At 55.9% G+C, this 27,896-nt stretch overlaps 12 protein-coding genes across 12 annotated transcripts; 5 read left to right on the forward strand and 7 right to left on the reverse strand.

Moving 5' to 3' along the window:
* Positions 1–94: 94 nt before the first annotated feature.
* On the forward strand, positions 95–1,730 carry SODALDRAFT_326777 (hypoxanthine guanine phosphoribosyltransferase). The gene is made up of 3 exons (XM_028610259.1): positions 95–377; positions 557–994; positions 1,156–1,730. Exons 1-3 carry the CDS (start codon positions 339–341, stop codon positions 1,324–1,326), a joined length of 648 nt encoding a protein of 215 aa, XP_028470426.1. The 5' UTR covers positions 95–338; the 3' UTR covers positions 1,327–1,730.
* On the reverse strand, positions 1,607–3,103 carry SODALDRAFT_374922 (hypothetical protein; the record flags this gene model as incomplete). Its single annotated transcript, XM_028614715.1, has 4 exons — positions 1,607–1,787; positions 1,930–2,497; positions 2,562–2,984; positions 3,055–3,103. 4 exons carry the CDS (start codon positions 3,101–3,103, stop codon positions 1,607–1,609), a joined length of 1,221 nt encoding a protein of 406 aa, XP_028470427.1.
* An 80-nt stretch (positions 3,104–3,183) lies between these two features.
* Positions 3,184–5,989, forward strand: SODALDRAFT_374923 (hypothetical protein; the record flags this gene model as incomplete). The annotated part of the gene is made up of 5 exons (XM_028614716.1): positions 3,184–3,254; positions 3,348–5,392; positions 5,497–5,634; positions 5,769–5,807; positions 5,877–5,989. 5 exons carry the CDS (start codon positions 3,184–3,186, stop codon positions 5,987–5,989), a joined length of 2,406 nt encoding a protein of 801 aa, XP_028470428.1.
* On the reverse strand, positions 5,974–6,803 carry SODALDRAFT_326779 (dolichyl-phosphate mannosyltransferase polypeptide 3). Its single transcript, XM_028610260.1, has 3 exons — positions 6,609–6,803; positions 6,456–6,524; positions 5,974–6,399 (listed from the first exon to the last, which is right to left on the reverse strand). The coding sequence occupies exons 1-3, from the start codon at positions 6,654–6,656 to the stop codon at positions 6,238–6,240; spliced, it is 279 nt and encodes a 92-aa protein (XP_028470429.1). The 5' UTR covers positions 6,657–6,803; the 3' UTR covers positions 5,974–6,237.
* A 647-nt stretch (positions 6,804–7,450) lies between these two features.
* On the reverse strand, positions 7,451–8,603 carry SODALDRAFT_347552 (hypothetical protein; the record flags this gene model as incomplete). Its single annotated transcript, XM_028613311.1, has 3 exons — positions 7,451–8,130; positions 8,319–8,351; positions 8,591–8,603. 3 exons carry the CDS (start codon positions 8,601–8,603, stop codon positions 7,451–7,453), a joined length of 726 nt encoding a protein of 241 aa, XP_028470430.1.
* Positions 8,604–9,542: 939 nt separating this feature from the next.
* SODALDRAFT_252865 (hypothetical protein) lies at positions 9,543–10,661 on the reverse strand (the record flags this gene model as incomplete). The annotated part of the gene is made up of 2 exons (XM_028607426.1): positions 9,543–10,040; positions 10,203–10,661. Coding segments are annotated over 2 exons (957 nt in total), but the record flags the coding sequence as incomplete, so codon positions are not given.
* Positions 10,662–11,292: 631 nt separating this feature from the next.
* Positions 11,293–14,967, reverse strand: SODALDRAFT_319258 (phosphate metabolism protein; the record flags this gene model as incomplete). Its single annotated transcript, XM_028609444.1, has 6 exons — positions 11,293–12,407; positions 12,488–13,987; positions 14,044–14,336; positions 14,370–14,402; positions 14,446–14,675; positions 14,956–14,967. The coding sequence occupies 6 exons, from the start codon at positions 14,965–14,967 to the stop codon at positions 11,293–11,295; spliced, it is 3,183 nt and encodes a 1,060-aa protein (XP_028470432.1).
* Positions 14,968–17,343: 2,376 nt separating this feature from the next.
* On the forward strand, positions 17,344–18,951 carry SODALDRAFT_347555 (hypothetical protein). Its single transcript, XM_028613312.1, has 2 exons — positions 17,344–17,539; positions 17,639–18,951. Exon 2 carries the CDS (start codon positions 17,802–17,804, stop codon positions 18,750–18,752), a length of 951 nt encoding a protein of 316 aa, XP_028470433.1. The 5' UTR covers positions 17,344–17,539; positions 17,639–17,801; the 3' UTR covers positions 18,753–18,951.
* Positions 18,952–21,347: 2,396 nt separating this feature from the next.
* On the forward strand, positions 21,348–22,770 carry SODALDRAFT_326785 (CNVH-domain-containing protein). Its single transcript, XM_028610261.1, has 3 exons — positions 21,348–21,868; positions 22,097–22,255; positions 22,336–22,770. Exons 1-3 carry the CDS (start codon positions 21,712–21,714, stop codon positions 22,413–22,415), a joined length of 396 nt encoding a protein of 131 aa, XP_028470434.1. The 5' UTR covers positions 21,348–21,711; the 3' UTR covers positions 22,416–22,770.
* SODALDRAFT_19533 (hypothetical protein) lies at positions 22,765–24,363 on the reverse strand. The gene has a single exon (XM_028607162.1). It carries the CDS (start codon positions 24,256–24,258, stop codon positions 23,113–23,115), a length of 1,146 nt encoding a protein of 381 aa, XP_028470435.1. The 5' UTR covers positions 24,259–24,363; the 3' UTR covers positions 22,765–23,112.
* Positions 24,364–24,546: 183 nt separating this feature from the next.
* SODALDRAFT_326787 (hypothetical protein) lies at positions 24,547–25,481 on the forward strand. Its single transcript, XM_028610262.1, has 2 exons — positions 24,547–24,639; positions 24,715–25,481. The coding sequence occupies exons 1-2, from the start codon at positions 24,579–24,581 to the stop codon at positions 25,242–25,244; spliced, it is 591 nt and encodes a 196-aa protein (XP_028470436.1). The 5' UTR covers positions 24,547–24,578; the 3' UTR covers positions 25,245–25,481.
* SODALDRAFT_391858 (3-deoxy-7-phosphoheptulonate synthase) lies at positions 25,478–27,614 on the reverse strand (the record flags this gene model as incomplete). Its single annotated transcript, XM_028615250.1, has 3 exons — positions 25,478–26,241; positions 26,400–27,179; positions 27,569–27,614. The coding sequence occupies 3 exons, from the start codon at positions 27,612–27,614 to the stop codon at positions 25,925–25,927; spliced, it is 1,143 nt and encodes a 380-aa protein (XP_028470437.1). The 3' UTR covers positions 25,478–25,924.
* Between the last annotated feature and the right edge of the window lie 282 nt (positions 27,615–27,896).

Here is a 27,896-nt window from a genome sequence, read left to right on the forward strand (position 1 = left end):
CTGGGACCCTGAGGGCAAAATAGCAAAATAAAATGGGGAATAAGAAAAAAATTAGGAGTGGAAAAAGGCGGGGTGGTTCTGTTTCACCGAGGGGCAACAGGCAATGGGACGTGGAGTGTAATTCTACTCGCGATCTTTTTTTCCCCCTCTTGTTCTTTCTACCATTCTACCTTCTCCTTATTTCCCTTCTATCTCTCCCCCCTTTCTCTGTCTTAGTGTTTCCTGGACTTAGGAGCACCCACTAACTTCAACTCCTGTCGTTCTTCGGTCCTAGCACACCGTACATTTGCCTAAATCCCACCTAAAGCCTCGCCGAACTCGTTGCCAGTGTTTCCATCATGGCCGAAGTAGAGAAGCTTTACGTTACCTACAATGAGGTGAGTCGGCGAATAACCCCCCAGTCGTTCACATGTCTTGTGCAACCTCTGTGCCATTCTATATCCGTTGCGACCATCCGTTTCCCGTGTAACCATCTCCCTCGTTGCCTTCTAGCCCGTGACCTTGGCATCATGCACTCGCTTCCACCAGAATGTCACGGCTGACCCGGATACCACAGGTCCATAAGCTCTGCCAGGAGTCTGCGGCGCGCATTCTCGCCGACATCAACCCGCAGCTGATGATCGCCATCGGCGGAGGCGGCTACGTCCCTGCCCGTATCCTTCGATCCTTCCTCAGGCAGACGGGCCGACCCAACATCCCCATCCAGGCCATCGGCCTCTCCCTCTACGAGTCCCTCCCCGAGACCACCAACAACGCCACCCCGGGCGTCCCCGAAGTCCCCGGCACGCGCGTCACCCGCACCCAATGGCTCGACATGTCCGCCCTCGGTGGGATGGAGAACATTGTCGGAAAGCGCGTCCTCATTGTGGATGAAGTCGACGACACGCGCACCACCCTCGAATACGCCGTCAAGGAGCTCGAGAAAGACGTCGAGGCCGCCCGCCAGCGCCTCGGCTCCAACGAGAAGACCGAGTTTAGCATCTTTGTCCTTCACGTACGTTTTTGCACTTCCCCTTGCCCCCCCCCCCCCCCCCCCCCCCCCCCCCCCCCCCCCCCCCCCCCTTGCCGTGTCGTCGCTGTCCTCTTTGGTGTCGCCCTCGACGCAATTCACACGTGGCTCCGTGGATCTTGTACTGACACTCGGGATTCCTACAGAACAAGGACAAGCAAAAGAAGGGTTTCCTGCCAAAAGAGATGATTGATTCGGGCCGCTACATCGCCGCCCGTACCCTCGGCGACGCATGGATCAACTACCCATGGGAGGCGGTTGATATTGACGAACACGACAGGCTAGCCGCCGAGGCCGCGAGTCGGAATGCGAAATAGAAAGAAGATTATAGGACGGGCTTTCCGTATACGAGCCAGGCGTCATCAGGGAGTTTGGCAGCACTTAGATAGACGGGGATCTAAAAGAGAGAAAATTTCCATCGTGCTTGGGGCAAAGGAGTAGCATCTTCCATGCCTGATCACTGGGCATAATAGAGTTGATGGAGGGTGAGAAAGAAGTAGACGGAATGGATATCTACGACGGATATGAATCGATACCACAAATAATGAGAACAAGACAAAAGTCCTTTGCGTCGCTCCGTGGTTCCCAACATTGGTATCATGTGGAAGCCACGAGGCCGGTCCAACTCGGGTGTACACTACAGTGGAAAAGACGTCCAGAGGGTCGGCCAATGCCGCCAGGTCGTCTCGAACTCTCGAGGCGCACACTGAACAAAATACCCGACTTGTGCACCACGACACATTTGCATCCTGCACATGAAGATGAAAGCGCGGCAGAGCTGAAAACATGCATCTATAATCTACAAGAATCTATTCAAGGCCGAGTGTATGCCGCTCGCAAGGCTCCGCGCAATCAATGGAAGGAACATGCGATCGGGAACACACGAAATACGAGACGACAAGCGACAAGGAAAGGATCACCCCCCTGTCGTCCCCTCCCGCTCATGCATCATCTTGAGCTTCTTCTCCGTCTTCATGAACTCGCGAATACCCACAGGGATATTAGCATACAACTCCTCGTCCCACATGTCCTTGCCCACCACCGTCTTGGGCTTCGGAGGCACCCAGTTCGTCTCCGACCCGCCGCCATCGTCATCCATGCTCATGTCGACGCGCCTCTCGCCCTCTTCCCGTCCTCCCGCCGCCGCCACTCCCTGGCCCCGCCGCCGCCGCCGCTCCCCCCTCTCGCGCAGCCGCCCCTGGGCCTCGGCACTGGCAGCAGACCACTCCTCCATGTCATCCCGGTACTGATCCCACACACAGTTGACGCACCCACTCATGCAGCAGTTGTCGGGTTCCTCGGGACGCGGCGGCACCCACACGCCGGCGACGAGTTTCGATTTCCTCCGCGCCTCGGCGAGGCGTTCGGCCCGGGATTGCGGGCCGGCGAGGGCTGATCCGAAGATGATGGCGGCTTTTTCGGCGGCGGCGGTCGCCGGGGGCGGACTAGGCGCTGGACGCTCCTCCTCCTCCTCCTGTTGTTCGGTCGCTTCAGCGGGGGGTGAAAGTTCAGCTGCGCGTTGACGCGGCGGGAGGACGGGGTTCCATCTTACGTGTCTTCTTGGTCTCGGCGGCGGCGGCGGCGGGAGCGGCCTGTTTCGCCTGTTGCTTGGCGGCTGAGGTGGAGGCGGGCTCTTCCGCCTTAGCGTACGGCAGCTTGTAGTCGAGCATCGCCTGATAGAAAGGACCGGCGGGCATGGCCTGGGTCTGGGAAGGCTCGATGGGGGTGGGGGGGGTTTGCGACTTGATGGTCGAGACGGAGGCGAAGCGAGGCGGCGTCGCGCGAGCTGAGATGAAGGGCCGCACGCGCGGAAGGACTCTGCTGGGGGCCGTCATCTTAGATGTTTGCCGAAGTGACCGTCGGCAATAGATCTCAAGGAGGAGGAGAGAGGAAAGAGTGGAAGAATGCAAGTACAGCTTCAAAGAGGTTTGGGTAGAATATACGGACGACGAAATATCGGAGAACAGGAATTGGACTAGGTTGCATTGGCCACTCGGAGATTATTACCACGGGTAAAAACGTCATAAAGTCACATGAGCAGTCACATGGTATCCCGTACAGCAATACAGGCTCAAAGTAGAAGGCGGTCAACATGTCGTGGCATCCCCGACGCGTCTACCTTAAAGGTAGTACTCAACTCGCCGTCGCATTGTAGCAAAACATAGGTACAAAAGATGGTCGAGCTCCAGAAACCAAAACATCTTGTTGCCATTCGACGGGAAATTGTACCGCCCATGGTATGTTTGTGATTTGGAAGGAAATGAAGCATCAGCATTATGGACTTCGATAGTATAGAATCATCTGCACCGAAACGCCGTCGTACCTCGCCCCGAACCAGCGTTCCCATCTTCAACGGCCAGACGAATCCCGCGCCTCCAGATGCTGCCATGGCTTCGTCTCGACCTTCGAACTATGCACCCTCCTACGCTTCACCGACAAGAGCGAGCCTTGCGCGGTCTAATCCCGAACTACTAGAGAGCCACGAAGCAATCCAACGCGGTACCGATCATGGATCACAGACACGGTCGACGGGCCAGGCGAGCGAAGTTAGTTTCCGTTCCCTCGGTGTCGCGCGCGATGCTGGGACGACAGCGCAACTCCAGGACACGACTACCGAGTCGGTCGAGCCTCAATCTCCTATACGATCCGCGCCACGTCGACCAAAGGAGTCGAAACTTCGCGACACATTGACCGCGCACCTCGAGCAGCGCATGCGTGGCGCACCCACCGCAGCACCGCAGGCTCCCGGTGGGTCAGACGCGCCGCCCGTACCGTCACGTAACGCGGCACGGCAAAGTCTGGGAGGATTAGGTGCGGCGCCGAAGCGCTCCCCGTTCAAGCCCAAGCCTCGACCCCTACCACCACCGGAGCCCGGGTCGGAGGAAGAGGAGTTACTCGACCCTTTCGCGCGACGTGGGTTGAGACGCACTCCCCCGGGCGGAGGAGCCCCGGGTGTTCCACGCGAATCTCTTCCTTTCGTGGTGCCGCCCGAGAATGAACCAGAACTTCCACCGACACCGACACAACAAGGCAAGGATGATCCCTTGGTCACGACCCCGCCATCGGGGATCCACGAGACGCCTTCCAGACGCGCGAGGAGAAGATCCAGCAATGGGAAGAAGAGCTCTCCTCTCAAACACCAGTCCTTTCCGACGAGGGATCCAGGCACCCCGACCAAGAGCAAGGGGGAGGGAAAGGGAAAGGCAGCAATGGCTTCCACGGAAGATGACCCCGACGTGGTCGTCGACGAGGAGAGAACACTTGGGGCCAGAGGTGGTGGGGGAACACATCCAGCACGGGGCATCCCACCGATTGACGAGCATGCGGAGAAGAAGGCTTTACGAGAGGAGCTCCGGGCAGAGGTGGCACGGCTGGAGGCAGATTTGCGGTTCGCCGAGTTGGAGAACGAAAGAATCCACCAGATGCAGAATCAACGGCAAACATCCAAATGGCCGTCCCATCAGCGGAATGGCGAAGAGCTCCTCGGGCTTTTCCAACGCTACCTCCTGCCATCGGATGACGGAACCCCCCCCGACCCTTCACAGTTGCTCTTCGATGCGGCGATGGACCCCACTTCATGGCTTTCGCTGAGTGCCACCACCCCTGCACCTCTACTTGCGCCGCCCAAGGACGACTCCCCGCCTCCCGTCTCACATCACCCCATACCCATGACGGCGAAGGAGGAACTCGGGTTTCTGCAAGCGTTCACGCCGTTCGAATTCTCGTCGACCACCGAGATCCTTCCCCGCGAGGACACCGAAGCGCCCCTCCTCCGCCAACACAACCTATCCGTCCGCGAACCCGACGGATTATTCGCAGCCAAGCTGGAGATGGTCGTCAACGCCGACACACTCCGGATTGACGAGCTTCGGGTGCCGCGGCTCGACCCAGCCGCCATAGCGGAGCTCGGGCCATTCGTCGAGACGATCTGCTCCGGGAAGCAGAACAGCGCGATGGATCGCAACGTCGGCATCCTGGGCTGGGCGATGGCGGAGTGGTACCGCCTCTCCGTCGAACGAGCGAGGGTGTGGTGTCTTCTCGAGAGGGAGACGGGAGACCGCGACCGGTTGCTCGAGACGGTGCGGCGGACGCGGATGCGGAAGCGGCCGAGGAGGAGGACGAGGAGGCAGGGCCCGGACGACGGGGAAGGAGAAGGTGAAGAAGAAGTGGCGGCGGCGGCGGCGGTTGAGCCTGCGGGTGCACTTCCGCGGGCTGCTCTGCTGGCCCACATGGGCCGCACGGCTTTCGAGGTGCCGATACCTGAAGACGATGAAGAAGACGAGTCTAGGTGGCCGTGTTTGAGGATCCAGTGGCGTATCGAGTTTGACTGGACAGGCGAGGGGGTGAGTAGGGTTGGGGTCCTTCTGGGCGTGCCCGGGAAATGTAAGTTTCAACTACCGAACGCTTGGCGATTGCACACTAGATACTGGTGCACATGTCCGAGAACTCACGGGGAATATGCTGACCATTTTTTGCGCCTTCTCTAGGGCGCGAGGCACACGACGGCGGGGCACTGGCAGGTGTACAGAAGGTGTTTGGGGATCTCGTCAAAGGAGACGAAAGCCCTCTGAATGCTGTGCGGACGGTACTGTCACTTCTGGTGGGCGATGTGTCCACTCGCCGGCGTTGATCAAGTACGGAGCAGGGGGGATTGTCCGGGGGTACAGGGTAGTGTTTTCGGGTTAGGGATAAGGAAACGGCGTTGTATGATGAGACGAGTCAATGAAGGGGACAGGGCAGGAACGTGGGTGTTCTTCAGCCATGGCCGATACTATGATTGCCAATATCCAGATATCACGTCGATGCTGTTTCGAAGAAGAAAAGGATTAGTTTACACGCTTCTTGGGGAGATGTGTGCATCTGTCAGTTGTGCCCTGTAGGAGTCAATCCGTGTTTTGCTGGAGACCCCTTAGGTTTTTGGATCGCATCGTCGGAGCCAGCGCTGGGACGATGGATGAGCTTGGTGGGAATGATCGATAGGAGATGCAGGACGCCGTATTCACATTATACAGACCAGAGAACCAGCTGGTAGAGGCATAGCATAGATAGGGCTCTTGAACTTTTAGAATAGACGGGACAAGCTGGAATTAGTTCTTCCTTCTTTTTCCACAGGCCGGTCCATGCCTCGTCTTCCCTGTGCCCCTCTGTCCCTCTGCCCCGGCCAGCCATCATCGCCCCCGTGTCCCTCCCTACTCTCGTCTTCATACTCCTTTCTCTTGCTTTCCCCTTTAATCGACATCCACGCCTTTCGTCCGTAGGTCCTTCTTCGCTAACTCGATCTCGGCCATCAATTCGGCGTGTGCCTCGGGGACGTCGTTGAAGGTCATGACATTGTAGCCCAGGCGGGCGAGGAGGTAAGCGCCGAAGGACACGAGGAGCCAGAAGGGTAGCTTGGAAAGAGCGCAAATTAGTTGCTAAGACTGCCACAGACATGCAATGGGCTTACCACGGGGACAATTTGTTCCTGTACAGCCGGGGGGAGAGGCACGAGCTCAAGGAAGAGGGCGAGGTAAACCTGAAATCCGAGTTAGCAGCTGTTCTCTTGTTTTTTTTTTTTTGCCGCGAGAGAGAGGATTGGGATAATGGCAGGGCGACGTACAGAGCTCACGAGGAGAGCAAGGGAGATGGTCTGCTGGGCTCGCGTCATGATGGGCAATCGTGCAAGGCAAGGTCGGCTTGGCCGGTTGGATGAAGTCAGATTTAAATGGCAGGGAAGATGTGAAGCAATATGCCGTGATCAATGGGTCGTTTTGCTGTCGAAATTCCTGGACTCCCGGTATGTCAGTCTGGTGATTGGACCGTAGACCCAAAAACCCACGTCGCAATGTCGCGAGGTCCCAAAAAGCAAGTCGCGACAACGATTGGGGTGGATGACTAAGCGTCAACGTGTGAGCTTTCGGTGTGGGTTCGGTCTATACCTATACACCGCCCACCTCACCTGACCCCCTTTTTTTACGAGGAAAATAAAGGGGGGAAAGTGTCTTCGTTCCTCAACACGATCAGCCATCTCCAACATTTCTTGCGCCTCTGATACAGGCGGCACTCATACTCGATTTCAAGTGTGGATATACGAGTCTCGGGGCGTCGGCCACTGGAGTCACTGGACCACGCCAAAGCCACGGGCCCGAGATATTAGAATAGTTGCTCAACGCCTTGACCAAGCAGACATGGAATGTAGGGATTTACGTGATTTCGTATTAAACAAGAAGAAGGAGAGAAGAACAGGTTTTATCAGGTAAATGGTTTATGATGGGGTATTTCCATCAGCCTAAGCCTTTGCCCCTCCAGGAGTCCAGGCTGTCCAGCCTCCAGCGACTCGGGAATCCAGGACTCCAGGCTCCATCTCCCGAGCATCTCATATATATTCGCGTGAAAACTCGCTCTTCGGTTTCCCAACACATCGAAAACATGTCTGTCTGGCCTCGCCCGCCGCGCAACGCCTTATTCTGGCACGGGCATCTTCGTCTCAGCCACCAGGGCATTCACCTGGCCCACATACGTCTTCCACATCGCCTTCTTGGCCATGGGCGACATGGTCCCGCTCTCATGCACTCGCTTCAACGTTTTGATGTGTTCCTCCAGCTTTTGAATAACACATTCTCTCTCCTCCCTCTCGTTGGTGTGTTTGCCCGGGCTCAAGGCGGGAGAAGACGCGTTCGACCCCGGTTCTAGTTCTGACTGGACGGAGGAGGCGACATCTCTCAAGTCGAGTCGACACCAGTCGCTGTCGCTGTTGTCGTCGTCGTCGTGGCCGCTGTTCTCCTCCCTTTCCAGCTTCGCCGTCTTCTTCGTCTTCCGATGCTTCCGATACCCAGCCTTGGACCGGGGCGTTGTCGCTCGTCGGGGACCTATGACGGTGGTCTGTTCCCGGGGTCCGAAGAAGTTGCGTACGAACTCGAGGCTCTCGTCGTGCGTCCAGTGAAGCCAATCAGGAAGCTCCTGCATGTCCGCGATAGGGACGATGGGGCCACCCGGACTGAGCCTGAAGGGTGGGTGGATTCCATTGACAGGAGCAGCGGGATAACATCCCAGGCTCGCCGCTGCGGCCTGCAGATCAGACTCGTCAGAGCAACGCCTTGGGCGTAGGTTTGGTGATGAGGACCGTTCTTGAAAGGGCATGGCTGGCATGGTTGGCATGGTTGCCGTTTAGGTGAGGTTTCCTTTCCAAGGTCGAAGGCGAAGTTGTCTCGTTCGTTTTCTTCGGATTTCTTGTTTTCTTTCTTTGAGTGGTAAAGATGCCCCGATGCAAAGATGATACAATGATGAAGAGAGGCAAGCAAAAGAGGGAGATTTCTTCATTCTTAAATACCTGTGCTATTGTTGAGGAAGACCGAAGATCTACCTAGTAGCCTCTAGGTTAAGTAGGTTTGGTGGTGGCGTTTGGCTGGACTTTTACACGCCTCCCGACCATTAAGCTCGATCAGTGTTTGCCTTTGCGTTTGCCTCTCCAGTTGATGAGGTCTGTGGAACAGCCGCTGCAGGAGTATTCGAGCCAGAAATAATAGATTCTGAGAGTATATTTTTGTGGCGTCATCGTAATCCTGTTATTGATTTCGAGTGAAACCTTTCATGTGAACTTACTTTTCTTCTCCATTGTGGCAGATGTATTCGAAAAGTGTACCTTATTCCTCGTGCTGTGCGTATCCTTCGTAGCTGTATCTGTCGCTGTGTTGATTCTGGCCTGGGGGCCCCTGAAAGAAGCCCAGGGAGTTGGAACATCACGACATGAAAAGACAACACCATCACATCATGACAAATGCGCCACAGCATCGGTATTACTACTTTTCGTTCTGAATTCAAGGTCGGTAAGGTAGCTTAAATTCCCGTCCACCTAATTATTTTAGACCCATTTATCGGAAACCGTGAGGCAACAACCAACACGTCCGCCACACAAAGAACAAGTTGAGCCCCCTATTTTGACCCATCCCCTGAAAACGAATATGAGCCGCAAAGCTTTGGCCCAAGCACACTCCGCCTGCCCTTCCCCGCAACGACGATCCATTTAATGCAGGAGAAAACTGTAGTCATCTTCATATTCCTGCTTAATGCGGACAACATCCAGAAGCGGACTCCTCTCCCCCCGCGGCCGACTGGAGCTAGCCGCTGCGAAGCTCTCACCCGGTCCAGTCGGTCCAAACGAACGAGGAGATGTCCCGTAAATGGCCGCGCTTTCCCGTTGATAGTCGTCGACGAACAAGGATAACGCGCCAGGGGGATGAGTACTCGGAGCAGGGACAGGGCGGAACGGCCGTGTCATCTGGGCCCGTGTCGTCTGCCGTGCGGTAGCCGGGGTGGCGCCAGTGAGAGCCGTGGCGTCAGGGACCGGGTTCTTCCTCGGTCGACCCGGACGCCTGCGGGGCGGGGTAGGGGCGACGGGCTCGATAGTCGGGAGGGGAGTGCGGAAGAAAGATGCGCCACCCGGTAACGATGGAGGAGCGGGTGGGTAGAAAGGAGAAGAGGCATACATGGTGCCGGGAGCCATGAATCCCATGATATCACTGGCCGGCCTGGTAGCGGCGGCGCGGAGGGTCTCGGGACGTCGTAGCTGGGCTTCTCTCTTCTTTATCCGACCGGTGCGGACGATGCGGAGGAGCTGCGATGCCTTACTGTGCTCGACGGCCAATTCGTGGGCTTTCTGCCTCCAAGCGGAAGCCTGGACCGCGTCGTTACCTTCCGCGTATTCTCTCGCATGGGAATTAGCCGCAGGGAGAAGATGGGCGGATTCCTGTGCCTTCCGGCAATCCTCGCCATATGCAGGATCATGCTCGAAGGCATGTGCAGCGTCATCGAGATTGCCAAACTTGAGATAGGCCGAATTCTGGCGGTAGATGAGATGTTTGACCAGTGGAGCCGGGTATTGGCCATGAAAGATGGCCACAACGCCGACGACCTCTCGAGCCGTGAGCTCCTCTTGCTTCTCCATCTTGGAGAAGCAGGCGGCGACGAGGGCGTGGTGGTTCTTTTCCTGGCGCCAGTAGTTGGTGTTGATGTCCGTTACGACGTCCTCACTGAGGTCACGCGTGATGGCGTCCTTGCCGTTATTGTGGCCGTTATTGTGGCCGTTATTGTGACCGTTGTTGCGACCATTATGATTATTACTACTATTATTGTTATTATTATTGTTGTTGTTGTTGTCGTTGTTGTCGCCGCCGCCCTCGCCCCTGCCCTCGTTCTCGCCGTCGCCGATTTCGACCAGGGAAACCACACGCCCCCTAGCGACGGCAAGCTCGTGCGCAAAGTACTCGTGGTTCTCGACCAGCAGCTGGCCCTCGACCCACGACAAGGTATTACAGCGCTCATAGAGCGAGTTGAGCGGCCGGTTGTACGAGCCACTGTAGTTCACCGGGACGATGGCCTCGAGGGCGAGGAAGTCGACGATGCTAGGATGCCGGTCTGTCTCCGGTATGTTCTCGTCCCTGAGAGCGTTGGCAATGCGGGTGTAGATGGCATTGTCGGAGAGCAGTCGGCGGAACGAGTTGGTGGTGATACGGTCCGTTACGGCGGCCAAAAGACGGGGTGTGTAAGTGGCTTCCTTGCGAATATTCTTCAGAGACTCGCGCGCCCGGCGGTGTTTTTCCTCCGGCGAGATGAGGCTGCCAAAGGCACCGCCGGCTGTGATGGCAGGCTTTCGCATCTGCGGAGGGGTCGCCATTGTTTCCTGTGAAGATATTGTGTAGGGATGCTGGACGAGAACAAGATAACAGGCGAAGAGGTTCGGGCTGCGAGGGCTTGGTTGGCAAAGAGGGAAGAAACGGAGGTAAGAAAGAAGAGAAAAGAAAAAGAAAAAGAGGAATCTCTTATTCTTCTCCTCGTTGTACTTGGCTATGTGGAGGATATCGGTATTTGATGCTGTGGTAGTTGAAGTTATTTGGAACCGAAACCATAGAAGCACAACTTGCAAGTGGGAAAGAGAGAAGAGTGTTACGAGGGTTGGGAAAAAGTTGGAGAGGGAAAGAACATAAGATGTACTTTATATTTCTGTCCATCTCGGTCTTTCCATGTTCATTATCCAAGTGAGCAAGTGGTTTATAAGTTGGATGAGGGAAGGCGAGGCGTCATGAGTTGATGCAATGAAGAAGAGGCACGTTAAGCGCTCATTGAGGTCAAGAGTGTCAAGCCTCGGAGACTCATCAGTATCTCATATATTGATGAATGCATTACTATAGCATCAAGTAAAACCACATTCATCATCTCCAGCAAGGTATAGGAGGTGCGCAGACATGATCCATCCAAACATATCATACCAGCCCCCGTCTCACCCAACACAACAAAGCAAGACCGGGCTAGTAGAGCACCTGCTCCTCAACCTCCCAGAAAGGCGCCTTCTCAACTTCACAAACCACCGTCCCCTTCTCGTCCAACCACGCCCCCTCGTCCGAAGCCACGACTTTCGCGTACCGCTTACAGTGCAACACCTCCTGCGCGCTCACCCCGCCGTCGTCCCTCGGTATCCAGATCCGCGGGGCAGGCGACCACACCTCGGGCGGGTGGTACGCCCGCGCCCCGTAGTCGGCGGGGTACGAGGCGCGCGGGTCGGGAAGGTCATGCGGCACCCACGTCGCGCGGATGTGCTCGAACGAGTCGAACGTGCACGGGTGCAGGAACCGGAGAATCGGGTGGGGGTCGGGCCGGTACGTCGGACGGATGACCCCGTCCAGGAACGAGAGCACGGGTCCCAGGCCGATCCAGTGGAGGGCCGACGTGAATTTGCCGACGTAGAAGGCCCAGCTCGCGCGGGCCGCCACGCGGGCCAGGGCCGGACCACCTTCGAGACCAGGGTTCGCGCGGGGCGCAGCGCCGGGGTGGGTACGGGATCCGGTGGTTTCGTGAACCATGTCGTGCTCGTCGTCGTCGCTGAAGTACCCCTCCTCCTCGTCATCGTGGTCATCATCCAAGTAGGCATGCGGGAGAGGCACAGAAGCTGCTGGTTCGTTGTTTGTTCCCGTGAGCGGTGGGTCCCCGTTGGTTTGTTGCTTCTGCGCCTTGTTGCCCTCGTCTCCGTCTTTTGCGTCCGACAAGTCATCGTCCTTCTTGCCGGCGGCCGTCTTGGCCATGAGTTCCTCGTTTTCGAGCGCAAGAGTGAGAGGCAGATTCTGCAAAAGCGGGGAGAGGGCGTCGCGGAGAGAAAAATGGAAGAGGACGGTGAAAACGAGCAGAATGATCATGAGGGCCATGGGTATCAAAGCGAGCCGAAGGGTGAAAAGGCCGATGATGCAGATCTCGGCCAGATAGAGGCCGATCAGGAGTTGCCTCAGCGCGCGGGGGTACACCAGCCCCCGCGTGTCGATGGAGGAGTCGTCTACGAGGAGCATGTTGTACTTGTTCACGAGGTACATGACATACATGCCGGCAGCCGCGAACCCGAGGATAATGGGGGCGATGCAGCAATAGCTGAGGACTTATGAGGAGTCAGCCAAGGACCGTAGTAGACGGGCAAGTGGAAAAGAGGCCAAGAGGCCGGAGAACTCAGGAACTCACCGATGACGCCCATGTTGGTAAAGACGGGGAACCAACCGCCCCAGTGCACCGGCCGGACCCCTTTCCAAATACGCCACACGGCCCTCGGCCGCTGGAAGAATCGCACCACGATGCCGTGCCGAATCAGGTCCCAGAGGCGGAGAAGGGTGGTGGCGCCGACGGCAAGACACTGGATGAGGATGTACGAGAGGTAAAAGTTGCTCGCCTTGGGCAGGTTCTCGGAGAGCAGTTCGCGGGCCGACAAAGGGTCCCGGAGGACGTCGGTAAAGGCCGCCGAAGCCGCAGACGTCAGCGTCGTGATGAGAAACACCTGCACCACCTGGAACCCGAAATAGGCGTTCTGCACGAAGAGCTCAATCTCGCCGAGGGACAGCTCGCCGGCCAAGCGGGCGCACCCCCGCATCAGCCCCGGCACGATGGCCATCAGCAGCGACAGGGCCAGCGGCGGGAGGAACCCCTGCAGGAAACCCAAGATCGGGGCCGGCAAGAGCTGGAGCCACCGGAGGAAAACGAACATCTCGCTGAGGTTCCTGATGTTGCTCACGATGCCGACCGCAGCGGCCGGCACCGACCAGAAGAGGATGGCGACCATGACGAGCGCTCGCACGGCGAACTTCCTGAGCATCCTCTCGAACCACCCCATGCGCAGCGACAGCCAAACGACCTCGTCGGGCGGGATGCCGATGAGCCGGGGCGCCATGTGCAGAGGCTTGTCGTGGGAGAGCGTCTGCAGGGCGCGCTGGGCGGCCGACTGGGTGGTGAACTCGATGAAGACGGACCCCAGCGGCTTCGCGTCCTTGGAGTCGATGTGCTCGGAGCGGAACATGCGGCGGAGCTTGTAGATGCGCGGGTGCAGGGCCTTGAGGCGCTGGCGCGTCCACTTGATGGTATCGACCCGGCGGAGGAAGTTGCCGAGGGGTCGGTGGGCGGGGCGGTGGGAGGCCGGGAGCCATTGTGCGGCGACGGAACCGTTGACATCCGGGAGGGCCGGGTTCTTCTCCGGGTCGGCGTCGGCGTCGACGTCATGGCCACGCGAGGAGGACGAGGAGGAGGAAGGAGAAGGAGACAACGTGGACGACGGGGATGGCGAGGAGCTGCTGGCGTGGGGAGAAGAAGGTTCTGGAGCGGGATAATGGCGCGAATCGGGTGGTGGCAGGAGTTGCTCGGGGAGACGGGGGGCGGCGCGCTGGCCGCGACGGCGGGCTTTGTCGGCGAGCTTGATGAGGCGGATTTCGGTGTTTTCGAGACGGACGGCGGTCTTGTCCCGCTCGTCCACGAGCCGAGCTAGCTCGCTGGTATCCCGAGGGATCCAGACGTTGGCGACATCGGATTCGCCGAAGACCTGGCGGAGGCGGCGGGCGTCGAGGTAGCGGTCGGGGACGCACTGGAAGAGGACGGTACGGGAGGAGAGGCGGTTCGCGTAGTAAGGGTGGAGCAGGTAGGCGTGGCGGAGGTTGATGTAGAAGATGGACTCGCGATAGATGGCGAAAAGAACGAAGCCTGCTGTTTGTCAGGAAACACAAAGAAAGGACGAGGTAAGAGAGAAGGGGACATACCGAAGAAGACCCAGGCCACGGCGACGTGAGCAAAGAAGAAGTTTGGGTCTGTGACGTTGCCAATGGTAGCGCTGTCGAGCCGAGTCAACCCGCCAGAACCGGTCGCATGAATAGGCATCAATACCGGCCAGATGATACAGCAGCCGACGAAGCAGATGAACGAGAGCAGTTTCAGGTAGCGCAAGAAGAGGTAGGCGTCGATGGAGGAACGGTTCAGGACGGTGACGTCGCTTTCACGCCAAAATGGCAACACCCAGTCGAACCATCCCTTGGGTAACAATGTGCTTCGCTGTCTGGGGGGCAGATGGTTTTGTCAGTCGACTGACTTGTCCCGTCGTTCGTTGAAGGGGCTCGGCGCCCTATCAAAGGTGTGTGTGTGTGTGTTGGTTGGGAGTTACATACTCGGGAAGCAGGTTGCGCAGGATGGCGCGGGGCGAGTAGACTCGCAGCAACCTCGTCCGAAAGACCGAGAAGATGCTTAGACATACGACGGTGTAGATGAGAATGGGGACGAAGGTGGCGAACAGGGAGGATAAGGAGGCCGAGTTATTCCCACTGACGGCGCTCAGGGTGCCGCCCTCGCTGCCATCACGGGCAGAGCCGAGGCGGGAATCGTCTTGCTCTGGGATTATCTGGAGAGAAGGAGCAGTGTTAGTTGGGTCAATATAATGTCTGTTCGCCCGGATTGAAGGTCGAATGAGCCGAATGAGCGCGGCGATAGAGAGACAGAGAAGTACAAAATAGAGGCGCAAAAGGAGTCGGCTGGATTTTTTTTCTTTCTTTTTTCTTTTTTCTTTCTTCTTTCTTCTTTTTTCTTCTTTTTTCTTCTTTTTTCTTTTTTTTTCTTCTTTTTTCTTCTTTTTTCTTCTCCCCGGCACCTTCGGCGGGAGACAACGGGGGGTCGCATCTTACTATTATGTCCATTTCATTTCCTTGTCGCGGCGGTTAGACGTAAGAAGAGAAGCTTCTCAGCAAGCGGCGGCCTCGACGTTGCCTAGCTAAAGTCCGCAGTGGGCCAGAGCGTTTGGCCGTTGTCATGCCGCGCCAGACCATCGACGTCCCATGGATGGATCGATCAACCGATTTGAGTGAGAGGGGAGGCGTGCAGAGGTACGAAAGATTGGAAGGAAAGGCAAGTACTATCCAGCCACCGACTTGAGATTGTGAGCAATGGAACGCGGGAGGGAGACGGTCCGTTCGGGAGTTCGTTGTCGTCTGGTTGTGGTTGCCGTCGAAGTACAAAAGAAACGGGAGGCACAGAATCCAACGGCAGAGCTCTGAGGTCGTATCTCAAAGGGATGAGAAAGGCGATGATTTGCGAATACCGGAATGAATTAATGCCGCCGATTTCTCTCCTCGAACTCGAGACGGTGTTCGTGTTCGAGGGGGAAAGTTGTGTAAGAGTTTGGATAGACCGAGACAAGGTCGCTGGCGACGGCAGAACTACAACGTAGCTCGAGTAATCGTATCCGTACAGGGGCCTAGAACGCAACTAGGACGAAGTAGGAAAAAATAGGTGAAAGAAGACCCCACCGATACCGAAGGGGAAGCGAGTGGGAGGGATAATTAGTACGTGTAGTACGTTGTACACTAGGGAACGGACCGCCTGGTGGCATTGCTTGCTTTTATTCGCGGCTGAGGAATTCATCAGGGGTCCCGTATGTTGTGCGTTGTTGTGCGCATGGTGGGTGATGATTATTCGCAGCTGAGTGTCTTTCCTCCTCCTCTCGCGGCTACTCGAAGATCGTCGCAGGAGGTAATTGCGAGTGTCATGGACGCAGGACCGGCGACGTACCTGCCCAGGGGTTGGTGAGTATTCCGGCATTTCGTACTCGCCGTTGATGATGTTCCAGCTGCATGTCTCATCCCGCTCTTGGAGCCCAAGGTTGCCCATCCGCCTTGGCCAATGGTATTCCATCGAATGATTGGAATCATTGTTTTTCTCTTCTTTTCGATTTGTCTCCCCGTTCTGGTCTCTTTCTGATTTCTGCTCTTGCCGACTACATCCCCAGTGTCCGAAAACGATCTTTTGTGCCTAGGTTTGTGCGAACCGGGGGGGAGGGGGGAGATGGGATGGTCGGACACCACCAGGGACCAGGGGATCAGTGGACCCTGGATATTGGATGATCAGCAGAGGGTTGCAACGACGTAACGATGGTTAACGGTAGACGGTAGACGGTAGATGGTAGACGGATTGACGGCCGACTTGGCTATCTAACGGTAGCGTCCTATAACCGTCTCTTGTTTAGGATCATTAGCCTCTGGTCCCTCGGTCTACCGGGATAAAGAGGGTGGGAGACCGCATACCTAATAATTCCTTTGTACATAACCTTCGTAAGTTCGCAGTTATCTTAGGACACACTTTACAATGCATGCTTGAGGCCTTTGACTCCCTTTGGTGATGGCTAGCGCACTTCGTAGTTGGGAGGGGCGGGGAAGATCGGCGAGGGAGATTCGCTAATGGGCAGGGATCCAACCATATCACGGGTGCCTGATTATTACACAGTAGTACCTCAAGAGTCCTTGGTACAAGTCAACTTTGTAGAGGTACTTACCGTGCACAGAGTTGCGTCCCTTATGCTAAAATATACAGATATACCAGTGTACGTACCCTTTTGTGCCTCATAGGTACTTGGTACGGATACAGTACCTACCTAACCTTTTGTCCTTTATCCCTACGGATACCTAGGTAGGTACCTACTGGGTAGAGAATATCCGTACTTCGTTGGGTAGGACGAGCTGGAAACCAAGTGAACGTATGTACTTCGTTATGGATTATACCCTAGATTGACGAATATCCCCAGGAGCAAGGATCTCATTGTGGTTTACGAAGCGCTTCCAAGGAAATTAAAATGACGGTTCCTCGGCAACCGAATCACACGGAGAGAGACGAGAGACGAGAGACGAGAGGCGCACAGCCCAACGGCCGGCATCCACAGACCACGGCACGGCCGTCCACGTGGTATAATAGAGTTATAACGCAAATGTGTTTGTTGAATTCCACTGCCGGTCGCCTGTCCGTCCTCCATGCGACAAAACGTGGGTCCCCTTGAGTGAGTTGTGACGGTCCCCTGAACCACCGGGGAGGAGGCACTGACTATCGTCTACTTTAAAATCTGGGTGATAGTTATTATTATCGAAAACTTCTTGATATGACTTCATTTCCATGACTACTTGAGGTACTAATTACTTCAAAGCCGCTTGGATCTTGAGAAAGGGAACTGACATTTACCCGTGTCGGTCATCGGTCCCTATCATATTCAACCTGGTTACAATAGACCTGAACGGCATCCCATCTCCCATAGCTCTCGGTCATCGTATGCTTTGTTTCAAGTCCCTCTTTAGACAAAGACACCATGACTTCGACACGGGATATATGGAAACCTCTGTCCACTGTTCCGTACTTTCGTATCAACATCAGCGAGACCAACAATGGGCAGACCATGAAAGACGGGAGAATAATCAGGACAAAGCAGAGACACAAAGACCGACTCTGGTCAGCAGCCCTACAAAATCCAGACCTCCGCCATTGTCCCAAGTCTTGGAGATGTTACAGACGAAGAAATATTGTCGTTTCGCCACTAACTGCTAGTAGAAACGCATAATCCTACCAGACGACGCAGCAGAGACGGTCCATCTTGCGTTTGGGTGGCACAGATATAGAAGGGGTAAAAAAAGAAAGGAAGGGTAAAAAAAGAGGAGAGAAGAAAAAACCAAGAGAGAGAAAGAGAGAGAGAGGGAGGGAGAGTAGAAGAAGCATGGCTGTGGACACGACAAAGCTGGGTCCTGGACAGGAACGGAATCTCGCATTAGTCCCCCGCCAAACTATCGTCTGCCTGGACCATTTCATCACGATAGCGAATCACGTATATTCGAGTACGACGACGAATCCAAGCACCGCGTTGATCGAGGTGCCGAACCCTGCATCTCGCCCCCACGCCCGACTCGAGAACCCCTCGACCCTCATGAAACCAACCCAGTCGAAACCGCCCACGCCACCGACACGGATCCAGCCGGGAAGGGCAGCCAAGAGGGCCAGAGCCTGTGCTGCCCGGGCCGAAGGAGAAATGGGCTCACGGACAAAGAGGAAGAAGCCGCTCTCGACTTGGGTTTTGCCTGGCTTGTGCGTGGGGGCGGACAGGACAGCGAGTGTCGACGAAGATTTTGTCTTGCACTTCGCCCAAGATGGAGCAGCTCGACTGCCACAGCAGAAACAGCCGAAACAGCAGCAGCAGCAGGTCCTTCCAGTACTCCTACCAGAGGCATCGGCTCTCGCGGGTCAGGTTCACAGGGCCGTCGAACGGGGGAAGCGGCAGCGGCAGCGTCAGCGTCAGTGGCAGCGACAGAAGAGGGCAACATGCGCATTCGGGCCTGCACCGTGGATATGCGAGGTCTGTCAGGCGGAGGATGTGGTCAGAAGCAACGACAGGGGCTTCGCGATGATGACGGAGGGGCGTCACAGTCACGCCGATCCGGGTGCTGGTATTGGGGCGCCTGTGGCCATGATGACGCCCGGATGCTGCGTAGGTGAAGATGGCTGGGCGAGCAAGGGATCTCATTACGTCGACGTGGGATGGGAGGCCGTGGAGGTTCGCGAGGACCAGGTTGTCAGGCTTGGGCCATTGCGGTTTGTGGCGGATATGTGTGACGGCCAAGCCAAGTTGCTATTCCTATCCGGGGACTGGTCCGGGGATTGGTCCGGGGGCTGACTGTCGTCGATTGGGGAAGGGCAAAGAGATGGACGCGGACTTTCGTACGATGTGATATGACAACGGTAGGTACCGGCTCAGGCTACCTTACTTGTGTATTCGGACTTCGTAAACCATATTTTGGCAATATGATTTTAGCATCCATATGAATAAGACTCTCGTACCTGGAATATGATCAGATGACCCAGATGACCTTTACAAACTCTGGCTTTGTCCATCAGTTGTGATGTTTCTGGGGCGGCACTTCATAAATGAAGTCATTTTTCCGAGCGCTCGGTCGATGATTCTTCGCGACGATGCGTCGGATCGACCCAGGTACCAGAACGCTACTCCTCTGTACACGCGTACTAAGGTACCTTAGTGTGCATCAAAATAGAGCACGGACCGCCTCGCCACAGAGACGTACCTTAGGTCCGGTACTCGACGCATGTAGGTACCTTTAGGTATTTACATGCTTACTTTATACTTCGTGATTCTGGAAGTTGCTAGTATCTTCGAATAGCCCTGCACATTTCGCTGCTGCCACACTCATCCCGGTGGGGCCCAATCGAGTGGTTGTCAGGTCGGCACAAACAGCGCAACCCCACGCCATAGCCAGTCGCCTGACCGCTGTCTGATTGGCTCATCTTCCCCATGCTCACCCGCAGAATTCCCTCACCCGCATCGCATCTAGCTGGGAATCACGAAGTAACTGTTGCCCCTCAGCCCCTCCAGTCATGTCATCCCCAAGAGAATATGTTTTACCGACGCTAGGCAGGTTGGTCATAGATAGGGTTAGTGGCGGTGATGGGAAACTGTGTTTATAAAAGGACAGGCACTTCTCTCTTTCTCTGCTCGTTCACTTTCCTCGGATTCCCTAGACGATACCAATACAAAACATTGCTAGAAATCCAACGCTTTTCAACCCCCAAAAAAAAACACCTCCTTCCACTACCAAAACAACCACCATCAAAATGAAGGGTGACTGCGGCTGCTCCGGCGCTTCTTCCTGTGAGTCGAACCCCCTTCCCCTTTTCCCGTTCTGCCGCCACATCGACAAAGTAGGAATGCTGACCCTCTCGTCTTTCATGTAGGCAACTGCGGCGCTAGCTGCTCTTGCTCGGGCTGCAAATAAATTCCAACCGTGCCCACCAAATCACACGGCGGCCTGGCCTCTTTCTCTCTCTGTCGTTCCACCCTCCCTCTGCCTCTCCGACGAGGGATTTTAATTTCCAACATCCGATTCATTGCCTACCATGGCACATGTTTAATGAGTTTTCGTTCTGCATCACGGCGCGGGTGGGATGGCATGGAGGAGCATCAGGTGTGCTAAGTTGAGACGAATCAATTCGGAGTATGGAAAGAAGTGGGCGATGATGCGTGCGTTTTCTTGCCTGTTACTACCCATAGTTGAGGTAGCCAGGTTTATACCCTCCTTATGGAATACATTGTCGTTGTCGGCCAGTTTATTCACTCTCTGTCCCCTTGCGGGATCTTCTTCACATAATAAGTGACTCACTGACTCCCAGGGAAGACTAAGCGTAGCTCTTCTCGCACTCCGCCAAGACAGATACAGAAGCTCGTCGGTCTATGCCAGCAGACCGCATGGTTATTGTTATTACATGTAGTGAAAGAGTTTCTACTTCGATATCTGGGCCGGTCTTAGAAACACATACGACTTGATAGGCGAAGACCACAAAGTGTCAAGGGAACTTGCGTAGTGTTCTGCGGGTGGATTTGCCGCGCGCCTACTCAATCATTTATTATTGCTACCGATACATCTCATGTAGTGTAGACCCGATGCCGGTCGCAGCAGAGGATCCTTCATCACTCGCTTTTTCGAACGTGCATCGTACACCATACAAACCACGCGGTTGTGGACACTGCCAATATCTCCACTACCGCCGTGCATTCTCGGCCAATGTCTGCTGCAGAAGATAAATGAAGCGCTTCTTCCCAGTGTATAACCCTTTTCTTCCCGACTCCCTCCCCCTCTCGGTACGACATGACAGCGGGTTTGGCCGCGTCATCTCGTGCATAAGTGACCATAGCTCACATGCAATAGGTTTTGATCTTCCGCTTTCTTCTCGTTCAACTGGAACGTTCGAGGCGGGGCAAACGTTGGGCAAGTACTCAGTACTTTAGAACTCCGTGGCTCATAGTATGAAGTTCTTCTCATGTCTTTCTCAGGACTCCCTTCGACGTGCGTCGTACAGACTACAGTATGGGCTAATTCTTACTCCCTCATCGCCCTTGCCCTGCCCAAGGAAATACCGACCTCCGTGGACAGACCTCAGGCGGGGAGGTGGGATGATTGGGATGATGTACGTAGACTCGTAGTAGCGTTAGAAGTGAGGGGAAGTGGAAGCTCAGGGGCTCCAGTGTTGTGGAAGTCTGCTCTTGGCAGCGACGTGTGCAGACGTGAAGCATCGCCAAGTGACTCAAGTCAACTCCTTACCTGCATCACGCCTTCCCTTACCCGCCCTTCTGGCCCCCTGCACTTTCCCTAAGGTACCTACCGTAGACCCTTCCACAGAACGGTAACCTGCCAAGGGAGGCAACCGGGTGACTTTAGTTGACTGTGGAAGAGGAAGGAATTGCTCACTTTGGTCCAGGCACGGTGGGATGGACATTAGAGCGACCTACGTAATTTGTATACCTTAACCTTAAGGTAGACAGGTAAGGTAAGGCAGGCTCGACTTCCTGTATACTTAAGGAAGGGCCAATATCACGAGCCCATTGCTGCGGAGGCCTTTGCCTTGCCTTCCCGTTTTACGGGTTACCCCCCGCCTCTACAAAACCCGGCAACTCCTCCCTCCAAAATTTCCCTTTCGACATCACCATAGAACAACCTGAAAAACTTGAGGCTTTTGAAACCTTTTCATCACTTTCCTTCTTACAACCAGTCTACCTAGGTAGTGTTGACTCAAACCGAACCCCCCAACCACTTCTCTGACGACCTTCTTCAACGACACTCAACATGCCCTTCCACGAGAGCGCTGAGGATATTCGCGTCGAGGATGGCCATATGCTCCACGCCCTTCTCACCAACGTTGACGGGGAGCAAGTCGAGGCCGAGTTGGACCTGAACGACATCATCGGTAATAACAACGGTTCCTTCGAGTGGGGTGGCAGCGGTGAGTCTTTTTCTTTTCTCATCTCTTTCCCTTTGCGGCTTTGCCCCTCCTCCTGCATACTATCTCTCCCCCAAGTCATCACTTTCCTCCATGTTCTTTCATTTGTACTAGGCCTTTGGTCCCTCCCTTGTTAGGAAGTAGATGGCAAGAGGGACGCGGAAGGACGAGACAAAGAGAGAGGAAGGAAATTTAATTACCAGTAAACCGGGGGACTGACTTGATAAACAGGCTTCGCCGACTCGGCCGAGGACATCTCTTTCGAGATTGAAGGCGATGCTTCAGTTCCCGTTCTCCGCGCCTCCCTGTTCAACGTGGATGGCGAACCCATTCCCGCTGATATCAACCTTGCCGAGCGAATTCACAACAATGACGGCTCTTTCTCTTTTGGTACGTTTTCTTTGCACTGTTGCACTCTTGGTCTTGAAGTAGATGGCAGCAGAATGCTAACAACACCTTGTACATTGCAGACTCTCACGATGCCGAGGAGGAACAGGAGGAGGAACAGGAGGAGGAACAGGAGAAGGAACAGGATGAGGAAGAAGAGTAAGGGGCCATCGAATGACGGAGACCCTCGAGTCCTGGCATGAATGGCTCGACTCATGGGTGATGCGGCGACGCGGAATATTATCCATTGTTTCTGTGGACGCACAGGAACGCCATACCGTATGGCTCAACGATAGGTGAGGGGAGGAGGGCAATCACGGAGCGGCATATCATCGAGAATCCAGGCAATACACATAAACTTTCCCACACACCGCGTCCTTTTGCACAGATGTGACGGAAAACGATGAAATTGCAGTATAATACAAAGTGTACACGGACGTATGCCTACACGAGCCAATCGACTCTAATCGACCTCTTCACCCCCCCGATTTCTGTAAGCGGGGCGCACCCTCCAAAGCCACATCTCATGGTCTACCTTTGACCCATGCGGCCTCACGATGAGGCTCAAGATGCTTATGACCCGTAAGAGGCAATCCGCGCTTCTCCAGTTCTTCTCTGATGAGCTTCCACCGACCAACCTGGATCTCCTTGTCGATGGGCGTGACGCGACGCGAGTAGACGCGCACGTTGGGAAGCTCGAGCAAATCGCCCTTGCGCTCGATGGCCTCGACCAGCTTCTTGGCAGGCGGGGGGCCAACGAGAATGTTGAGGAACTGGTTGACGGTTTCGACGCGGGCGAGCTTGGCGTCGGGGAGCAGGTGCCCTGTGAGCTGGAAGGTACGCTTGCGGATCTTGGGGTTTCAAGTTAGCGAAAGAATTGGCCAGGGGAAGAACGAAAGGGAAAGCGGACGAAGAGGAAGCGGAAGAGAAGACAAGGGTAATAATGGGAGAGGGGACGCCGGGGGGATTTGGGTTGAACATACAGCAAACTTGACCTCGGGATCGGACAGGGCGATATTCTTCCAGACCGGATCCCATGAATTGACCAGCTCCTTTGCTTCCTCGGGCGACATGATGGAATGGTGGTATGCGGATCCGTCGGCTGCCTCAGCCTTATCCTTATCCGCGGCCTCTCCGACAGCGACTTGCTCGGCAGCAACCCCATCCTCGGCGGCAGGCTGTTGTTCTTGTCCCTCTCCGGTACGGGCGGCAGCTTCAGCCGCCTCCTCGGTGCGAAGCTTCTTCTGCGCCTTCTTGCTCGCGTTCAACCACTTGACAACGAGGTTGGAGTTGCCGCGGAGGGCGACGACGCCGTCCTCGGCGACCTTCAGGCGGAGGGCCATGGCGCGGTCGAAGGCGGCGCGGTCGGCGGCGGGCCAATCCTCGACGAAGCGCTTCGTCTCGCGCTCCCTCCGCACCGCGAGGCTTTCCAGGACGGCCTGGCGGAGGAGGGCCTCGAGGACGTGCGGGTCGGTGACGCGCTCGGCCGGGGCCGGGGCGAAGCCGACGTACTCGCTCTCGGGACCCCAGTGGCCCGGCTGGTCCCACCAGCCTTCGAGGCCGCCTACTTCTTCCAGGCCCTCGGCGCTGAGGGCGGGTTTGTAGCCTACGGCTGCTGCGTCCGGGGTCGGGGCTCGGGTGCGTCGGTAGGAGGCCCTTATGCGGGAGGGGGGACGACGGGGGTTGGGGGTGGGATTGCTGGGAGGGGGTTGGGGGGCGTGGGATTCGAGCTCGGCCAGGTCGGCTTCGTAGGCTTCGAGGTCGGAGGTGGGGCGGGCGTCCTCTGGTTCGGCGGTGGTTGTGCCGGTTGTGCCGGTCGTGGTGGTGGATGTCGGAGTAGATTCAGATTCACCTTTCCAGAGGCGTTGGGAGGGTTGTATGCATTTTGGGGTTGTCGTCGTGATGGTCCGCGTCGTCGTCGTTGGGAAGGACTGCGGGTGGGCGTGGTTGGGCGCCGAGGCAGCAAGAAGATTCCTCGACTGCCGTAGTCTTAGAGCGCGACGCATGATGGGCGGATTTGTGTGACGGATTGTCGCGCTCCGTCGGTGGGAGGTTCGGGTGATTGTTGAAGGGGGTAGGGTAGGTGGTCCGGGGAATGAAGAAGCTCCGGGCCAGGATGAACTTTTTTTGGTTGTCTGGTGTTGTCTCACTGGTTCCACCCCAATGACCAATCAAACGAGCCAGACCAAGTTCAGCCACACATGCGCCACAGCGTATGCACGTACCAAGTCGGGACCAACGAGGACAGCTGGTGAAGCTACCTTTTAGAGACGATCCTCTTATCGTTGGTAATTGGAATAGAATGCCTGGGTCATCATCAAACAAGATGCTTCGAATTTTCTTCTTTGTCCTTTTACTGGCGGCCCTGGTGACCCTAGCATCGGCCTGTACGTTAACCCTCCCCCCGTCTGATCGCCGGTACTTTTGGTATTTCTTCTTCTAACAAGAGTGAACCTGCGCAGCGACCCCGACATTCTGCAAATGCACCTGCTTCAAAAACAGCACCGTCGTGCCTCTTGACAGCCAAGCGAAATATCCCTCCTCCTCCTCGTCATCGTCATCATCACCACCATCATCCTTGCATCGCCGCGACCTCTTCTCAGCGCCCATCTTCGCCCCGCTCCCCAACTTCCCTTTCCAACCCGACGCAACTACGAACGAGAAGACGCGAACCAGGCGCTCCGAGGGACACCAGATCGCCCGTCGCGGCCCCCCCGCGGACTGCACGAAATGCACCAAAGCGTTCTGCCTTGCCCAGAAGCTTCCCATCTGCACCGACGCCACCGAGGAGGACGTCCAGACGTCGTGTTTCCAGCGCGATAGCAGGAAAGACCGCATCATTGTCTGGGGGTTCATCGTCGTTACTGGCGGCCTGCTCGGTTGGGCTGCTGCCCGGAGGGTCTTCCAGTCGAGAGAGGCACCTCATATGGGCGTTTTTAGGTCCTTGCGGGGGTATGCGCCTCTAGGGAGGGGGGGAGCGCAACCAGGCTGATACGGTTCTTTCTATGATTTGGGACGGCGGCCGTCATTGTTTTCTTGTCCCCAGATATGGAGTCGGGCTTGGGCTATATATCCGGCGTTATAGGGTTTTGAATCGAGCTACTTCATGATGTTCGTGATTATTGTTAGTGACGATGCTGGTTACGAGGTAGATGTTGTCCATAGGTGCGTGTAGGTGTGCCCTATGGTTCCATTATGCATTATGTATCCTTGACATCACATCAAGAGCAGACGATGGGAAGGGAATCGTGTAAGGTATGTTCAGCAAGCTATCCCGTCTCTAGAACCCGCGGATAGTTCACCTTTCTTCCTCCCGATATATCAACCCATCGGTTATCCCAGTACCAGAAACCACCATTATCATCGTCTTGATATTATGTGTTTTGTATGCCGCATAGTTTAGCCGAAAGAGGAAAAGGAACTTTTTAATGTAAACCCCCTTTCAACCAGTTAGAATATGCGACGCTGCAAATGTGTGAATCCCCCCCCTCTTCCGTTTTTGTTGCATCCTCTCATGAATCCATCAATCAGTGGCGCGTTTTGTTCAGGCGTCTCGCAAAAACATGACCCGACTTTTCTTGCTCTCACTCTCTTTATTTCTTCCCCCCTTTTGTATTTTCTTTTACTCCCGTTCTTCTTAGAAACCGTCTTCAAAGCTCATGTTTTCCTGACCTACTCCTCCTCGAGACGGGTCACCTTGTGATCCTCTGGGTTCGCGCTGGTGGTGCCTCCATTGCGCTCGCGACGGGCGCGAACGGCAGCGGCTAGGTCGTCGAGGACGGTGACGGTGGACTCCCAGTCGATGCAGGCATCGGTTATGCTGACGCCCTTCTTCAGGGCGGCGGGGCCCTCGGCCGGAACCTTTTGGTTGCCCTCGTTGATGTTGGACTCGATCATGACGCCGATGATCGAGGTCTCGCCCTCGCGAAGCTGCTCGCCGATGCAGGCGGCCACCTTGGGCTGGTTGCGGTGGTCCTTGTTTGAATTGCCTGCAAGTGAAGAATTGAAGTTAGTGTGGGTGTCAGAAGGGAAGAGAAGAGAACCCAGCGTCCAGCGACAGAGCCTTGGGAGGGGGTTCTTTTTTCATTTCATTTTTTTTTCTTTTCATTTCTCTTTTTTTTCTTCTCTTTTTCCCTTCAAAACATACCATGAGAGCAGTCAATCATGATGGCAAGCTTCTGACCCTTCTTGATGAGGGTCTCCTTGGCCTTTTGCACGTTCTCCTTGTCGTAGTTGGGGCCCTTGGAACCACCGCGAAGAATGACGAAGCCGTGCTCATTGCCCTTGGTGCGGGTAATGGCGGCGAGCCCCTGCTTTGTGACGCCCATGAAGTGGTGGCGGGAGGCGGCGGCTCCGATGGCGTCGATGGCAACGCCCAGGTTACCGTCGGTGCCGTTCTTGAAGCCGACGGGGAAGGACAGGCCCGAGGCGAGCTCGCGGTGGAGCTGGGACTCGGTGGTGCGGGCTCCAATGGCGCCGACGGAGATGAAGTCGGCGAGGAACTGCGGGGAGATGGTGTCGAGCATCTCGGAGGCAATGGGCATGCCGGATGAGGTCAGGTCGCGGAAGAGCTGGCGCGAGACGCGGAGGCCCTTGTTGATCTGGAAGGTGGAGTCGATGTCCGGGTCGTTGATGAGGCCTTTCCAGCCGACAGTGGTCCGGGGCTTCTCTAGGTAGGCGCGCATGACGATGCAAAGATCGGCGGACAGGCGGTCGGCGACGGCCTTGAGGCGTTGGCAGTACTCAAGCGCCGTGGGAGGGTCGTGAATGGAGCAAGGACCGATGATGACGAGAAGACGGTCGTCGTGGCCCATGACGATGGAGGCGGCCTCCTGACGACCCCGGAGTACGGTCTCCAAGGCGTCATCGGTCATGGGGATCTCCGAGATGAGAAGAGCAGGAGGGATCAGAGGGTCCTGCCCGAGGACTAGAGGTTCAGGGGGTGTGAGCATGCAGTCCTTCTCAGATAATGGTGGGGACGTTGGAGGTGAGAGCATCATGGGCACGACGCCCGAATTGCCCATGGACCACAAAGGCATGATGGAGGGAATGTGGGAGCGGTGGTGACAGGAACCAAGTTGTCGAGCTAAGATTGCCAGTATCCGAGAGTGAGAGAAGAGGAGAGGAAGCAGGTTGTTATTTTTTGGGCACAGGAGAGGGCATGAGACATGAGCAGCAAAGAGGGAAATGATGGGCAAGGTAGGCATGGTGTTTAAAGGGCTGAGATGCCGTCGAGGCCAGAGAGCCCAGACATCCAAGCTCAGGTCGGAATCCCAGGGCATAGACGGCGAGCAGGTAGGGTTGAACGAGACATACCTCGGACATCGTCTGTGGCCACGGGGTCCATGGCGAGGCCTGGCATGGTTGGGCGAGTATCTTTTGGAAACGGGGTGAACGGAGATAGAGCGAGAGCGAGAAAAAAAAGGATTTAGTGCGTGTTGCCGTCTGGGTTGCTGGATGAGTGAGCGAGTGTCCAAGTTAGCTTCAATGACGAGGGAAAGAAGGTAAACACCCCAACGGTGAAGGTGTGAGTTTGGACCGAAAAGTCGTGGATAGGGTTAGCGAAGTTGAGAGAGGCGAAGGAGGGGGGGTGTGAAAGAAAAGGTCGAGCAACACTCGGGGTTCGCTTGGTGGTCGAGGTCGA

The sequence above is a fragment of the Sodiomyces alkalinus genome (genome assembly GCF_003711515.1).
Source record: "Sodiomyces alkalinus F11 unplaced genomic scaffold SODALscaffold_1, whole genome shotgun sequence".
Lineage (NCBI taxonomy): Eukaryota > Fungi > Ascomycota > Sordariomycetes > Glomerellales > Plectosphaerellaceae > Sodiomyces > Sodiomyces alkalinus.